The sequence below is a fragment of the Chiloscyllium punctatum genome, chromosome 6 (assembly GCF_047496795.1).
Source record: "Chiloscyllium punctatum isolate Juve2018m chromosome 6, sChiPun1.3, whole genome shotgun sequence".
In the NCBI taxonomy this organism is placed as follows: Eukaryota; Metazoa; Chordata; class Chondrichthyes; order Orectolobiformes; family Hemiscylliidae; genus Chiloscyllium; species Chiloscyllium punctatum.
In genome coordinates this window covers 9,099,961-9,115,574 of record NC_092744.1, presented here as the reverse complement: position 1 = coordinate 9,115,574, position 15,614 = coordinate 9,099,961, and the positions used below count along the sequence as shown (strand labels likewise).

Here is a 15,614-nt window from a genome sequence, read left to right as displayed (position 1 = left end):
GTGTGTGTGTGTGTGTGTGTGGTAATTCTCTGTTAATGACTGTATGTTGACCAATCAGTTTGTTTCAATTGAATATGTTTTGTTTTGACATGAAAGCCATAATTGCATTTATTAAGAAACCTGGTTGATGGATCTAGTTGATTAAGACCCAACGTAGGTGAGGTATCTTGGTAACCAGAAAAAAAGTTTTTTTTTAGTTTTGTGACCCATGGAGTTAGTGGGGTTAGAGAGAAAGTAGACATAATACTTGAAATGGGTAAACCTCATCTAAGGTGCAAACTAGACCCTTGCTAACTTTTATAAAGTGAGTATTGATAGTCTAGAATTTAAATATTTAAAATTTTCTATTTTAAATTCCATTGATTTGGTGCTAGACAGTGAATGAATATGGGAATAGTGTATTCATTTGAGGTCTGCATTATATTTTGGATTTTAAGGTATAATTTGTGATCAACAACTAAGCTTTTGAGGAAGTTCCCCCCTTAAGAGGAGGAATTTCATCATGTTGTGATGGACCAGGTCAGACCCTCTCAAAACATTTCAAGAAAGTAGCCCAGACCCTAACTTTGCTTGTTGTTTTAAGCAGGTGTAAAGTGGATATTCCAGGAGAGAATCAGCTGGTCAAATCACTTAGTTTTAGGCAAACCAGAATTTATTTACAAGAATACCCAATGAAACGCAAACAAAAGAGAACAGAATACTGAATAACTCAACCTATTCGAAAATCCAACAGATTATCCCAATTTACTGATGCTCTTCCCAATACTTGCAACAATCCCTATAAACAACCCTTGGCACAAAAGGTAAAATCAAACACAGGGTCTTACACCTGGACATGCTTCTTTGGGTCCAGCAGCTTTCTTCACACTATGTGCTAAAACCAAACCAAACCAGAGAAAAGCTGATCTGGGAGAACTGGCTACTCCCCTTTCATTGTACCAAACTTTTAAAACTTGAAAGTATTTTGCCTGTGGCAATATCTGTTAGCTATAATCAAACTGGCCCTAAAACCCTTCAACCCCAGACTTTTCAGAGTCTGTGTCTTTTCTAACCACCTGGAAATAAAAAAGCCAAGGACAACATAACCTTGTTAAAGGAGCAACATTGCCACATGCTAACATTATTAATTGTTAGTGCTTTAGGAAGGCAGAGACACATCTGGAGTAGAAAGTAAGTAAATGCATTTGGATAAATTGTTATCTAAATTTCTTGTGAGAAGTGGAGAAATAACAGCACCTACACCTCTGCTTTCACTCCTGTTGTGGGGTACTTGACTCTTTGGATACAGTTGTAGTTCCTGGAGCATCCAAAAGCTATACTTTCTAATCTCAATGGTGTAGCTTACCCTCCAGTCACCATCATTTTATTGCAGCTGATGAGTTGTTTACCACATCCTCGCGTCCATCTTGGTGACCCATTTCCTCAGCAAAGTCTTTGCTTTTTCCCTGACGTCCAATGAGCTACTCCAGGGTGTAATTGATTCACCATCAGTCACCGCATTTGTCTGGATCAAATCAAGCCTTTTCCCGCTTTTCCAAAATCACGCCATGTGCAAGGATCACACTGGAGAAGAACAGCTGCAAACTTAACAGTGTGTTTTCCCCCGCTGTCTCAGACCTTCTCTACTACATTCTCCGTCATCACTTCCAACAATGAGGAGGTCTCCGTTGAACCTGTACTGTCAGTGGGAGCGAAGGTCCTGACTCAGTGCACCCCCCCCCCCGTGTCTATCAAGGTAGATTTGGGTTAGTTACAACTTCCATTTATCTACCACCTTCAGTTTAGTAAAACATCACAAGGCACTTCACAGGAATGTTATCGGACAAAGGTTAACACCATACTATATGAGCTGTTAGGGCAGATGACCCAGATCTTGGTCAAAGAGTAGGCCTTCAGACATTGCAAAAGTCAATACAATGTCTACACAGACCATAAAAATGGGGCAGATTCAACAATTGATTGTTTTAAACTCCAATGAAATATCTACAAAACAAGACTACCCAATGCAACTGTGTTAAATGGAGTGGTAATTGACAGCATCTGGCTGGGTAACAGCTTCCTGGACCCAAATGTTTGACTTATAGTCATAGAGTCACACAGCACAGAAACAGACCCTTTGGTCCAACCAGTCCATGCTGAACATAATCCCAAACTAAACTAGTCCCACCTGCCTGCTCTTAGCCCATATCCCTCCAAACCTTTCCTATTGATGTATCCATCCAAATGTCTTTTAAACATTGTAATTATACTGGTGCTCACCACTTCCTCAGTAAGTTCATTCCACGTGCAAACCACCCTCTGTGTAAATCTCACTTCCAAACACGGCAATTCCCATTTCCACAGGGGTGGGCTGGATTCACTCCAGGCTTTGCATGTGGGTTTTTATGGAGCTGACTAGGATTCGTATCACCAGCTGCCTACGCTGAAGTGGGATTTTGGAATCCTTGACCAGTGGACCCTGGAATGTGCACTTGGGTCCCGCCAGCTAGGAGAGGGTCAGAGCTTTGTGGCTTTGTTCTAGTTTTAGACTACATTTAATTTCAGACATAAAGCAAGCTTTCTGCCCTGCCTGTCTTGGAATTCAAAGTACAAGTTAAAATTGTACATTGCTGCCTATGCAGTTTGTGTGGCCATGTATGTGCATGTAAGGGAAAGGGAAAAATGGAATTTAATGGTAGCCTTCATCACCTCAAACTTCAGATTCCTCTGCTTCCTTCATGTTCACAGAAACAAAGATTTTCACAGGTGCCAGGAATGAGTGAATTCTTGGCTCCATTCTGCTTCGGTCTGTTCCTTATATTTGTTCAGCTAGAGAATTGTAGACATTGGATCTTGCCACTGAGATTCAAAGATACAAAAACAAAGAATTTATCACACATGGGAGGAGATGGTTTCGTGGCATTATTGCGAGACGATTAGTCCGGAAACCCAGATAATGTTCTGAGGACTGTCTTAAATGCCACTGTGGCAAATGGTAAAATTTGTATTCGATTTAAAAAAGATCTGGAATTAAAAGTCTAATTGTTCACTAACGTTCTTTCAGACAGGAAACTGTTGACCTTAATTGTCCTCTGGGCAATTAGGGATGTCCAATATATGCTGGCCCAGCCAGTGACACCTACTTGCCATGAAAGAATGAAGGAAAATAAATGATAAAGAATTTCTGTATGCCCGATACATCAATAAGTAATAAGATTCTTTTATACCCCTCCTGGAGACCCGGGTGCCATTTCAAAGGCAGTTAAGCATCAACTACCTTGCTGTGGGCCTGGAGTCATGTTTAATCCAGACCGGATAAGGATGGCAGTTTCCTTCCCTAAATGATATTAGTGAACCAGATGGGTTTTTAAAACAATTAACATTAAGCTCTTAAATTCAGATGTATTTTAATGAATAAAATAATTCCACTGCCCAGGATTCGAACTTGAGTTCCCAGGAACATGAACTGGGTTTCTGGATTATTAGTCTTGCCATCACACAACTGCTCCATTACCTCTCCATAAAGTTACCTTAGTGTAGCATCTTTCAACACCTCTGGACCTCTCATTGTGTTTCACAACTAAGTAAATATAGTCATTATTATAATGTAGGAAGTTGAGGAAACTCGTTGCATGCAGTGAGAAATCAAATCATGAGATAAATAATGAAGCACTCTGTTGTAACAGTATTGGGTGAGAGGATTAGTATCAAAAAGGTCTTGAGTATACTCCCTGGTCGTCATCAAATTATGCCATGTGGTATTTTACATTGATCTGAGGAGGGAGGTAGACAGCATATTGGCTTAATGTTTTGAAACAGGGCACCTGTGGCAGTGCAGCACTCCCTGGCGTGTCAACCAACATTGTGTTTTTCAGATTTATGTTTAAGCATGTGACCTTTTTAACTCGATGGGTAAGGAATATGCTGTTGTGCAGAGGGACCTAGGTGTCCTTGCACATGAATCACAGAAGGCTGGTCTGTAGGTACAACAGGTAATTAAGAAGGCAAATGGAATTTTGTCCTTCATTGCTAAAGGGTTGAGTTAAAAAGCAGGGAGGTTATGTAGATGCTTTATCGGATGCTGGTGAGGCCACCCCTGGAGAACTGTGTGCAGTTTTAATCTCCTTACTTGAGAAAGGGTGTACTGGCACTGGAGGGGGTGCAGAGGAGGTTCGCTAGGTTGATTGTGGAGTTGAGGGGGTTGGCTTATGAGGAGAGACTGAGTAGACTGGGTTTGTATTCATTGGAATTCAGAGGAATGGTTGCGGGGGCAGGGGGTGAAGAGAAGGGAAATGTTATGGAAACATATAAAATTACGAAGGGAATTGATAAGATAGAAGTAGGGAGGATGTTTCCAATGGTGAGTGAAACTAAGACAGGAGGGCACAGCCTCAATGTTAGGGGGAGCAGATTTAGGACTGAATTGAGAAGGAACTTCTTCACCCAGAGGGTTGTGAATCTATGGAATTCTCTGCCCAGTGAAGCAGTTGAGGCTTCCTCAGTAAATGTTTTTAAAGCTAAGAGAATTTTTGAACAATGAAGGGATTAAAGGTTATGGTGAGAGGGTGGGTAAGTGGAGCTGAGGTTACCAAAAGATCAATCATGATCTTATTGAATAGTGGAGCAGGCTCTCGGGGTCAGATAAGGCCCCAGAGGAGCCTTCCACATCCATCAAAGTTTTACCTGCACATCCACTAATATCATTTATTGTATCCGTTGCTCCCGATGTGGTCTCCTCTACATTGGGGAGACTGGGCGTCTCCTAGCAGAGCGCTTTAGGGAACATCTCCGGGACACCCGCACCAATCAACCAAACCGCCCTGTGGCCCAACATTTCAACTCCCCCTCCCACTCTGCCGAGGACATGGAGGTCCTGGGCCTCCTTCACCGCCACTCCCTCACCACCAGACGCCTGGAGGAAGAACGCCTCATCTTCCGCCTCGGAACACTTCAACCCCAGGGCATCAATGTGGACTTCAACAGTTTCCTCATTTCCCCTTCCCCCACCTCACCCTAGTTCTAAACTTCCAGCTCAGCACTGTCCCCATGACTTGTCCGGACTTGTCCGACCTGCCTATCTCCTTTTCCACCTATCCACTCCACCCTCTCCTCCTTGATCTATCACCTTCATCCCCTCCCCCACTCACCCATTATACTCTATGCTACTTTCTCCCCACCCCCACCCTCCTCTAGCTTATCTCTCCATGCTTCAGGCTCACTGCCTTTATTCCTGATGAAGGGCTTTTGCCCGAAACGTCGATTTCGAAGCTACTTGGATGCTGCCTGAACTGTGCTCTTCCAGCACCACTAATCCAGAATCTCTGGGTCAGATAGCCTACTCCCTGCTCCTGTTCCTAGTTCTTATGAGCTAACTTCAAGTCAAGAGTCCTAACTAAGCCGGAGTTAGCCATGACACAAGTAACTAATTTATTTAAAGTGTTAGTACACCAAAGATCTCACTTGTAAGCCTCGGTTTGAGTGTGCGAGAGTTAAGTGTGTGTGGTTATCAAGGCTCAAGCTACAAGTATTATCCAATGCCTTGGCAAGATTTAACAATGAATGTATTGCAGATTTTGGTTTTGTACCTGGCATGTAAATCCGTTCTACTGTGTCAGACCTCCTTGTTAGTGATCTTTTGAGGTCTGGTGTCATTGAGTTGTAGAAAGATTCCAGCATAATCAAAGTCCAGATTAGCCAATATCGCCATGGTGATGGTACTGCTTATCTCATTAATTGCATTATGAAGGACGTGGCACATCCTGATGTGAAGGGTGGATGTGTTATAGTTTTTATTTCTTGAAGTGTTTCTAAGGTCTATGAATGATGAGCGCAGTTTTGGTTCCAGCCATAATGAAGCGTGCTCCCGTGCTCTGCTTTAGACAGGGTGGCCTTGGAAAGTGACTCTTTGTGCCAAATGGGGTTTTGGGTTCTTCATCACTCACCAATCAGTTGCTGATTCTTTATCCTGCCCATGAAAATTTGTGCTGTCCACATAACTGTGCCTTGCTGCTGCCACTTTCTGATCAATTAAAACGAAAACCGAAATTGCTGGAGAAACTCCAGTAGAAGCTGTGGAGAGAAAACAGAGTTAATGTCTTCAATCCAGTAATCCTTAACTATGCTTTTTCTCTCTCCAGAAGTGCTGAGTTTCTCTGGCAATTGCTGTTTTTATTTCAGATTTTCCAGCATCTGCAGTCTTCTGCTTTGTTCTTTCTAATTGAAGTTACAGCTGTTCTATGTTTGGATGTATATTCCATTCACTCTACTTGGGAAGCATGAAGCTAAATCCAGACTTCAGAGTTTGCAGCTTGCATGTAACTTGAGCAGTTTTCAGTGGGATAGCAGGCTGGAGGAGGTCGGCCATTGTTATCCATACTTGTTTCATGCAAGTGCAAAGCAGGTATCCAGGTCACTCAATCCTCCCCTTGGTCATGTAATCAGGTGAACAATATCAGAATGTCTGAACCAGGATGTAAGTGTTTGCTTTGATGTGTCAACAGTGTTGCTGCATATGAGCTCACTCAAGGCTTGCTAAAAAAAAGTGGTGTGATTGTTGTTAAGATGTTAATATTTCTGCTGGGGTTGAAACACTGGCCAAAATGTGCAGAGAACTGAACGTTGGAGTAGATTGTGGACAGTGCTGTGAAGCAACCAGAGGAAATGCAGCTGAAACACTGGGATGTCTGTCATTCTTGACCAGTTGATGTAAGTTTTGAAAAACACGCCTCCTTTTCATACATGGGGCGTAGGAAATTCTCGCTCCTTAAAGCCGATTTGTGAAGTGACCCCTTGCAGCGCAAAGCTTCACATTAGCTTTTAATCAACGAAAACAGATTTCAAATACATCAGGAATATTATCTGGAAATCTGTGCATATTTTTTACTGGGGAGAGAAGCTCACTTCTTGGAAAAACCAAATGGGATGCCTGTGAGTGTTCGTCTTTTGTTTGTTGGAGACCTTACACACTGCAGTGAGGTCAGCCAAGCTCAATGACAGAGTGTAAAACAAACAGCTGTTTGACGCATGTCGAATATGCATTGACTTTTCTTCATTTGGCAAACGTTATAATGGCATCAGGGAAGCTGTCAGATTTAACCCTATGAAGGTGGCAATGTAAAATGTCCATCCAGATGGAAAACATTAAGAGCTATTGTTAAATTTGTTCGATTGCAGTCACTACTTTGACACGCTACAGCTGAACTCAACCTTGTAAATCATGGAACTTTATAAAGATGGAGCTAATGGAAGCCAAGGTTCATCCTGTGTTAATTTTGAAACATTTTTGCTTGAGGATTTTATGTTCATACTAATCATAGTGAAATGTTTGTACTAAACTAAAACAGAAGCTGGCCAGGAAATGACTTATTGGCATCAGGCATAGGGAGGGAGATGAAGCTCAGACCAGTGTGAGCATCTAGAACATAGAACATAGAAGAATACTGCGCAGTACAGGCCCTTCGGCCCTCGATGTTGCGCCGATCAAAGCCCACCTAACCTACACTAACCCACTATCCTCCATATACATATCCAATGCCATCAGTCTGCACATCAGTCTATACATCAGTGTCTTCACTGATCCACAGAACCTGACTGTCGTTGTCTTTTTCCAGAGGCCTCTTGGTCAGGGATATCGAAACACTATTCAGCCCTTTGAGTCTGTTCCCACCATTCAATATGACCATGGCTGGTCATCGAACCCAGTTTTCTCCCCTGCCTTTTAATCCCTTCAGCCCTGAGAGTTACATCTAACTCCGTCTTCAAAAGATTCAATGTTTTGTTCTCAGCCATTTGCTGTGGCAGAGAATTCCACAAGCTCCCCACTCTGAGTGATGACATTCCTCCTCATCTCAGTCCTAAATGACCTACCCTGTATCCTTAGACTGTGACCTGCTCTATCCCATATCTGTCATTCAGCTTTGGTCCTTTCTGAAAGGTTTTCAGATATAAGAACACCACCTCATCCTAAACAAAAGCATTGATATAAAGTTGTTGGAACTAGTAGGGTTAGTTTTTCCACTGTGATGCATTTGGGCAAATGAGATGAGAGACCACACACCATTGCATGTTATCCTAATGTGGAGTGGAAGGCTGAAGTTATTTATTCAGCAAGATAATGTTGCACGTGGAAGAGAATGTGGCATTAGAGGTAATGTCACTGGTGTATTAACCTGGAAGCCCAGTCTAATGCTGTGAGAACTCTGGTTCAATTCCCACCACCGCTGAGAATTCAAATTTAATGACTAAATCTGGAATCGAGAGCTGTTCTTAGTGATGGTCCCCACAAAATCATATGAGCCAACAAATGAGGGACAGAAGCTAGGCTGTTCAAGGCTTCAAGCCTTCTCCACCATTCAGTAAGATTGTGACATATCTGTTTGTATTCTGAACATTTGTTATTTAAAAACTCCTCAGTCCTTTCAGAAAGAAAGTTGCTGGAGGTCTGGCCTATGCAAGTTCAGATCCACCGCAATGTGGGAGACACTCAACAGCCTTTTGAAATGGCCTGAGTAAGCCACCCCACTTTAGGGGCAATTAAGGATGGGTAACAAATGCTGGCCTTATCAATGATACCCACTTCACATAAAAGGATAAAAACTATACACCAAGCAATTAGGAGTTCAACCTAAGGAACCCTTTAAGACTTAAAAGTCCCCCTCAAAAAGGAGTGTAAAGTAGTTATCAGAATTGCTTCCAGGTTTTAGGTGATTTCAAAAGTCCCACAGAAAATCCACGCAAAGAGACTTACTCATAGCGGAGAGAGAGCAGCACCCATGATCATTTCCATCTAGAAGGACAAGGGCAGCTGATACATGGGAACACCACCACTTGCAAGTTCCCCTCCAAGCCACTCACCATCCTGACTAGGAAGTATTTTTTTTTAGAATCCCTACAGTGTGGAAACAGGCCCTTCAGCCCAACACGTCCACACCAATCCTCCGAAGAGTAACCCACCCAGACCCATCCCCTACGTTATATTTACCCCTGACTAATGCACCTAGCTTACACATCCCTGAATACCATGGGCAATTTAGCATGGCCAACTCACCTGATTTACACACCCTTGGACCGTGGGAGGAAACCAGAGCACCCAGAGGAAACCCACGCAGACATGGGGAGAATGTGTAAACTCCACACAGTCGCCTGAGGCTGGAGTCGAACCTGAGTCCCTGGCATTGTGAGGCAGCAGTGCTAACCACTGTGCCAATATATCACCATTCCTACACTCTCGCTGGGACAAAATGCTGGAATGCCCTCCTGGTATTGTGTCTACCTACAGCACGTGGATTACAATGGTTGATTAAGGTAGCTCAGCAGCACCTTCTCAAGGGCAATTATGGATAGGTAATAAATGCCACATGTCATCACTGAATTTTTTGTTTTAAAACCGGATTCTGCTTCTTCCCCCAAACACATGGTTCCTCATCCGAGAATTGAGGAGGATCCAAATGCCTTGACAGCTGCAATGGGTGACCAGTACACAGTGTTTACCTGCTGCCACTCACCAAGGGCATACCATGATATCACTATGGGGTAAGTCAAGAGGGGCTAGGGAGACCCAAGATTGAGCTCCACAGGGATAACAGTTGAACCTGCCTGTTGGTGTTATGCTGCACCCTCTCTTCATCAAATAAACTAACTGGACCCTTCCAACTTAACCTGATACCAGCTTATGATGCCAACTGAACAGTTCTGCAAACTGCTGCCTGCTGAGCATATGGATTATGATCATGGGTGGCATGGTGTCTCAATGGTTAGCACTATGGCTTCAAGGGAGCAGGGTTCGGTTCCACCTTAGAGAGACTATCTGTCTGTGTGGGGTTTGCATGTTCTCCCCGTGTCTTTGTGGGTTTCTTCCGTCTGCTCCCATTTCCTCCAAAGTTGCCGAGGTAATGCTGATCCACACTAAAATCCACTTGGGTTATATTGGTGACTTCTGACTGCTCCCATTTCCTCCCACAGTCCACATTTGTGCAAGTTAGGTGGATTGGCCATGCCAAATTGCCCCAGAGTGTCCAGGGGTGTGCAGGCTAAGTGGGTTAGCCATGGGGAATGCAAGGTTACAGGCAAAGGGTAGGGGGTTCGGGTCTGGGTGGGGTGCTTTTCAGAGGGTCGGTGTAGATTTGATGGGCCAAATGGCCTGCCTCCACACTGTAGGGATTCTGTGATCAGGTTGCAGAGGTAATGCTGATCCACAATAAAATCCTCTTGGGTTATCTTGGTGACTTCTGCCACCTGTTTCAATGTGTTTATAAGATCAGTGCTGCTTTCTGGCAGGAAGGTTAGTTGCTTGAATTGAAATATGCCAAAATCAGTGTGGCAAGGCTTCGGTAGTAGTGTACTGAAACTTTAAGGAACATTTACACATTTCCCTAAGGTGTGACAGAATCACAAAGGAGAGCTCCAGAGTATAGAAGGTTGTTCAACAATAAACGAACTGGATGAGAACAGATTCTAAGCTGTTTGAATCAGGAAATGATTGCTGTATTATTAATGTGGGACCAGTTAGCTCAGCTGGCTGGATGGCTGGTTCAATTCCCACACTAGCTGAGGTCACCATGAAAGACCCTCCTTCCCAACCTCACCCCTCAACTGAGGCAGGGTGACCCATGTGTTAAACCACCACCAGTCATCTTTCTCTCTAATGAGAGAGCTGCCCTATGGTCCTCTGGGGCTAAGGTAACTTTACCTAGAGCACGATCTAGCTCTCCTCCACTCTTAGACACATTTCTAGGCAGCTTCATTCTTCAATTTTATTTTAAAGCTCCCATTATATTTTCACGGTATTACCGTTGTGACATTGTTATGATCTTAAGTTCATAGAGTCATAGAAATGTACAATACAGAAACAGACCTTTGGTACAACTCGTCCATGCCGACTAGATATCCCAACCCAATCTAATCCCATCTGCCAGCAATCGGCCAATTTCCCTCCACACCCTTCCTATTCATATATCCATCCAGATGCCTTTTAAATGTTGTAATTGTACCAGCCTTCACCACTTCCTCTGGCAGCTCATTCCATACACGTACCACCCTCTGTGTGAAAAGGTTCCCCCCTCACCCTGTACCTATGCCCTCTAGTTCTGGACTCCCCTGCCCCAGGGGAAAGACTTTGTCTATTTATCCTATCTATTTATCCTCATGATTTATAAACCTCTATAAGGTCACGCCTCAGCCTCCGACCCTCCAAGGAAAACAGCCCCAGCTTATTCAACCTCTCCCTATAGCTCAAATCCTCCAACCCTGCCAACATCCTTGTAAATATTTTCTGAACCCTTTCAAGTTTCACAACATCTTTCCAATAGGAAGGAGACCAGAATTGCACACAGTATTCCAACAGTGGCCTAACCAATGTCCTGTACAGCCGCATCATGACCTCCCAACTCCTGTACTCAATACTCTGACCAATAAAGGAAAGCATACCGAACACCTTCTTCACTATCCTATCTACCTGCGGCTCCACTTTCAAGGAGCTATGAACCTGCCCTCCAAGGTCTCTTTGTTCAGCAACACTCCCCAGGACTTACCATTAAGTGTATAAGTCCTGCGAAGATTTGCTTTCCAAAAATGCCACACCTCACATTTATCTGAATTAAACTCCATCTGCCACTTCTCAGCCCATTGGCCCATCTGATCAAGATCCCGTTGTAATCTGAGGTAACCTTCTTCACTGTCCACTACACCTCCAATTTTGGTGTCATCTGCAAACTTACTAACTATACCTCCTTTTAGTCGCATCCAAATAATTTATGTAAATGACAAAAAGTAGAGAACCCAGCACCGATCCTTGTGGCACCCCACTGGTCACAGGCCTCTAATCTGAAAAATAACCCTCCACAACCTTTGAGGCAGTTCTGTATCCAAATGGCTAGTTCTCCCTGTATTCCATGAGATCTAACCTTGCTAATCAGTCTCCTATTGGGAACCTTGTTGAGCGCCTTACTGAAGGTCACGTCTGCCACTCTGCCCTCATCAATCCTCTCTATTACTTCTTCCAAAAACTCAGTCAAGTTTGTGAGACATGATTTACCACGCACAAAGCCATGTTGACTATCCCGAATCAGTCCTTGCCTTTCCAAATACATGTACATCCTGTCCCTCAGGATTCCCTCCAACAACTTGCCCACCACCGAGGTCAGGCTCACTGGTCTATAGTTCCCTGGCTTGTCCTTACTGCCTTTCTTAAACCGTGGCACCACATTAGCCAACCTCCAGTCTTCCGGCACCTCACCTGTGACTATCGATGATACAAATATCTTAGCATGAGGCCCAGCAATCACTTCCCTAGCTTCCCACAGAGTTCTGTGGTACACCTGATCAGGTGCCGGGATTTATCCAGTTTTAGTTTTGGTGATGAGTGGCAAGGCTGCATTTATTGTCAATCCCTAGTTGATGACCTGAAAAAGTGAGGGTGTTTTGTCAGTCCAAGTCATGATTTTACATGTCTGTGGCTTTTAATCCATATTTTACTTGTATGAGTGGTTTTTATGAGATTATAAACATGTGCAAATCATTTGATCCAGGTGTGATTGTGGAGCAGACTGGTTAATGAACAATTGTAACTTTGTAAGTCTGCTCCACCTTTTATGAACTCCTATCTCAAATCCCTTCAGTGGCTGGATTTAATGTCTAGTGAGCAGGTGCCCTTAATCGATGCAAAAGCAGATTTGGCCTTTCTGCTTTAATGTGCGTTTCATCAACGCAAATTCACTCTAACGCAGTTCACAAATTGAGGACACTATTTCTAAAGTGCAAACTTTTAAAACCACGTGTTGGCTGTAATGCAATTACATCGCCAACACTCTAAGTGCTGTTTTGAAAGCACAATTTTTCTATCATGAGGGTTTGCACAAGAATGAAACCATACAAGACCTACCTGTATATCTTTTGCTCCTGTTCAGCGTCATCACTGCAATTCATTACCCATTGTGATTATTTTGAGATCACAGAACTATTACAGGGCAGGAGGAGGCCATTTGGCACATCATGCCTGCCCTCGTTCTATCCTCCAGTGTCAATCTCTTACCTTTTCTTTGAACACTATTTCTAGACAAATAGTCATCCAGTGAATGCCTCTGTTGAACCTGCGTCCATCACAGTAACAGGCAGTACATTTCATCCCCTAACTGTGCACTGTGTGAAAACACTTTTGTACTCTCGTCACCCTTGTTTCATTTGCACATCACTTTAAATCTATGCTCTCTTGTTCATTTCTCTTTTACTTGCAGGATCAGCTACTCCCTAATTACTGTGTCCAGCCCACACATGAGATTTGATAGTGGTGTTCAAAATCCTATCAGTCATCTTCTTTCCAAGAAAAATGATCCCAACCTTAATCAATTCGCATGATTAGTTCCTCATAACTGGAACCATTCTTTGTAAACTTGAGATTCTAATATTCAGTGGACAGTTGTAGCAAGGAAGGAAAAACGGTGTTAATTTCATCAACACTTCCCATAAATATCAGTAGAAACTTTCACAACCTTTTAATCAATTCACTCCATTTCATGGTATGCAAAACTGAATAATATCTGTCTGATTAAACGTTCAGCTAGGTTAAAAATTCCTCTGTGACATTGTCATTGAAAGTAATCTGATTAGTACCTGTTTGAGTACCTTGAGTTTAACTTATAATTGGTAACAGTGATGTTACAATAATTAATCAGATTTAATGTCTTTCTTATTTAGGAATACCCCAGCGTGACTGTTGGCATATTCATTGAACAGCCATCACCTTTTCTTCCGGAGTTTTTGGAAAGACTTCTGACCATCAATTATCCAAGGGAGAAGCTTAAATTCTTCATTCACAATAAAGTAAGTGTTCCATTAATGGACGTGCAATTCTCTGATACTGTTAACTGAGTGGGAATTACAATTGTAAACACCTCGTAGTTCAATATAAGCCAACACTTTTCGGTAAAACATAATCAAGGTAAAGATGTGAAAGTTGACTTTCTACCCTTGGTAGTATTTTTTGCCTGTGTTTGATGCACAGTTCTAGTTCTGATATTGGTCAGATTTTGAGGTGAAAATGACATGGAGACTATCATGGAAGGGGCACAGACTTTTCTCTCTGGAGAGGAGAAGGAAGAGAGGAGACCTGATCGAGGTGTACAAAATAATGAGTGGCATAGATAGAGTCAATAGCCAGAGACTTTTCCCCAGGCCAGGATTGACTGGTACGAGGGGTCATAGTTTGAAGATATTTGGAGGAAGGTATAAAGGAGACGTCAGAGGTAGGTTCTTTATGCAGAGAGTTGTGAATGCATTGCCAGCGGTGGTGGTGGAAGCAGAGTCATTAGGGACATTTAAGTGACTGCTGGACATGCACATGGAGAGCAGTGAGTTGAGGGGTGTGTAGGTAAAGTTCCTATATTTTACATTAGGATTAAACCTCGGCACAACATCGTGAGCCAGAGAGCCTGTTCTGTGCTGTACTTTTCTATGTTCTGTTACCTGCCATCTTTTATGGAGTAAATCGGTAACAAGTCCCAAATCCACAAATGCATAACAAATCAGAGAAACCATGAAGTCATTGTCTATTATTTGCTCTGTTCGTCCATGAGCTTTGCTTTACCTGCACCTCACTAGGTGTATGGACATTAAGGTACATGACAGTGGGAAGAGCTATCTGTTCCAACAGCCCCTGGGATGTGACGAAGTTCCATTCTGGAGTCTGTTCACAGTCAGTTTGTACACCAGTCAGGACAATATAAAACAGCTGTTTGTAAATACAGGAATTTCTAATATATCAAATATTTAAAATTATACCCCTGTATGGGATTACATTTGTAGGTGCGAATGTTTGTAAATGCAGGACACCCTGTACATGATTTTACAATGAATTAAACATTCTAATTGGCACTTCCATGCTTATACTCCATAGACTGAATCTTCCCATCTTAGTTACGGTATCTGGAGAGAAACCTGTTTTGGGTTTACTAACCCAATTACCACAGTAGGAGGACAGTTGCTACAATGCACAATCTTCTGGGTGCTTCCCAATAACAAGGTGCAACTGTATGATCACCGAGTTTAGGGTGATGGGTGGGTTTTAAAATAGATTCCCTAGAATATGGAAACAGGCTATTTGGCCCAACAAGTCCACACTGACCCTCCGAAGAGTAATCCACCCAGACCCATTCCCTTACCCTATATTTACCCCTGACTAATGTACCTAACACTTTGGGCAATTTAACATGGCCAATCCACCTAACCTGCACATCTTTGGATTGTGAGAGGAAACCGGAGCACCCAGAGGAAACCCACGCAGACACAGGGAGAATGTGCAAACTCCACACAGACAGTTACCCAAGGCAGGGATAGAACCCGGGTCCCTGGCGCTGTGAGGCACCGTGCCGCCCTGAGGGTTGAGGCGATGCAGTACAGGAGGCGAGTGGATTCTGAGTGTGGATTACATGGGCAGTCTTTATTGTGTCATCAGTGAGAGTGTGGCTGAAATAAATGGGACAGAGAGGGAGGGTCAGAATGGAAGCACTGTATAGGTTGAAGGAAATGTCAACATCTTCCTGACCACCAGTGACTACGTCTGTGGGAAATAATCTATATGATTGCGGATGTTCTCAGGCTAACCCACCTCGTGCCTTTATGCTGCAGATTGCATGTTGCTCCTG

At 43.2% G+C, this 15,614-nt stretch overlaps 1 protein-coding gene across 2 annotated transcripts in view; it reads left to right on the top strand.

Moving 5' to 3' along the window:
- The window catches only part of plod2 (procollagen-lysine, 2-oxoglutarate 5-dioxygenase 2), a 171,348-nt gene that overhangs the window by 108,012 nt on the left and 47,722 nt on the right, over positions 1–15,614 (top strand). For both annotated transcript variants that reach the window (XM_072572006.1, XM_072572007.1), the window contains exon 9: positions 13,669–13,794. In XM_072572006.1, the coding sequence (XP_072428107.1) occupies positions 13,669–13,794 (126 nt within the window). The remainder of the gene's footprint in view (positions 1–13,668; positions 13,795–15,614) is intronic.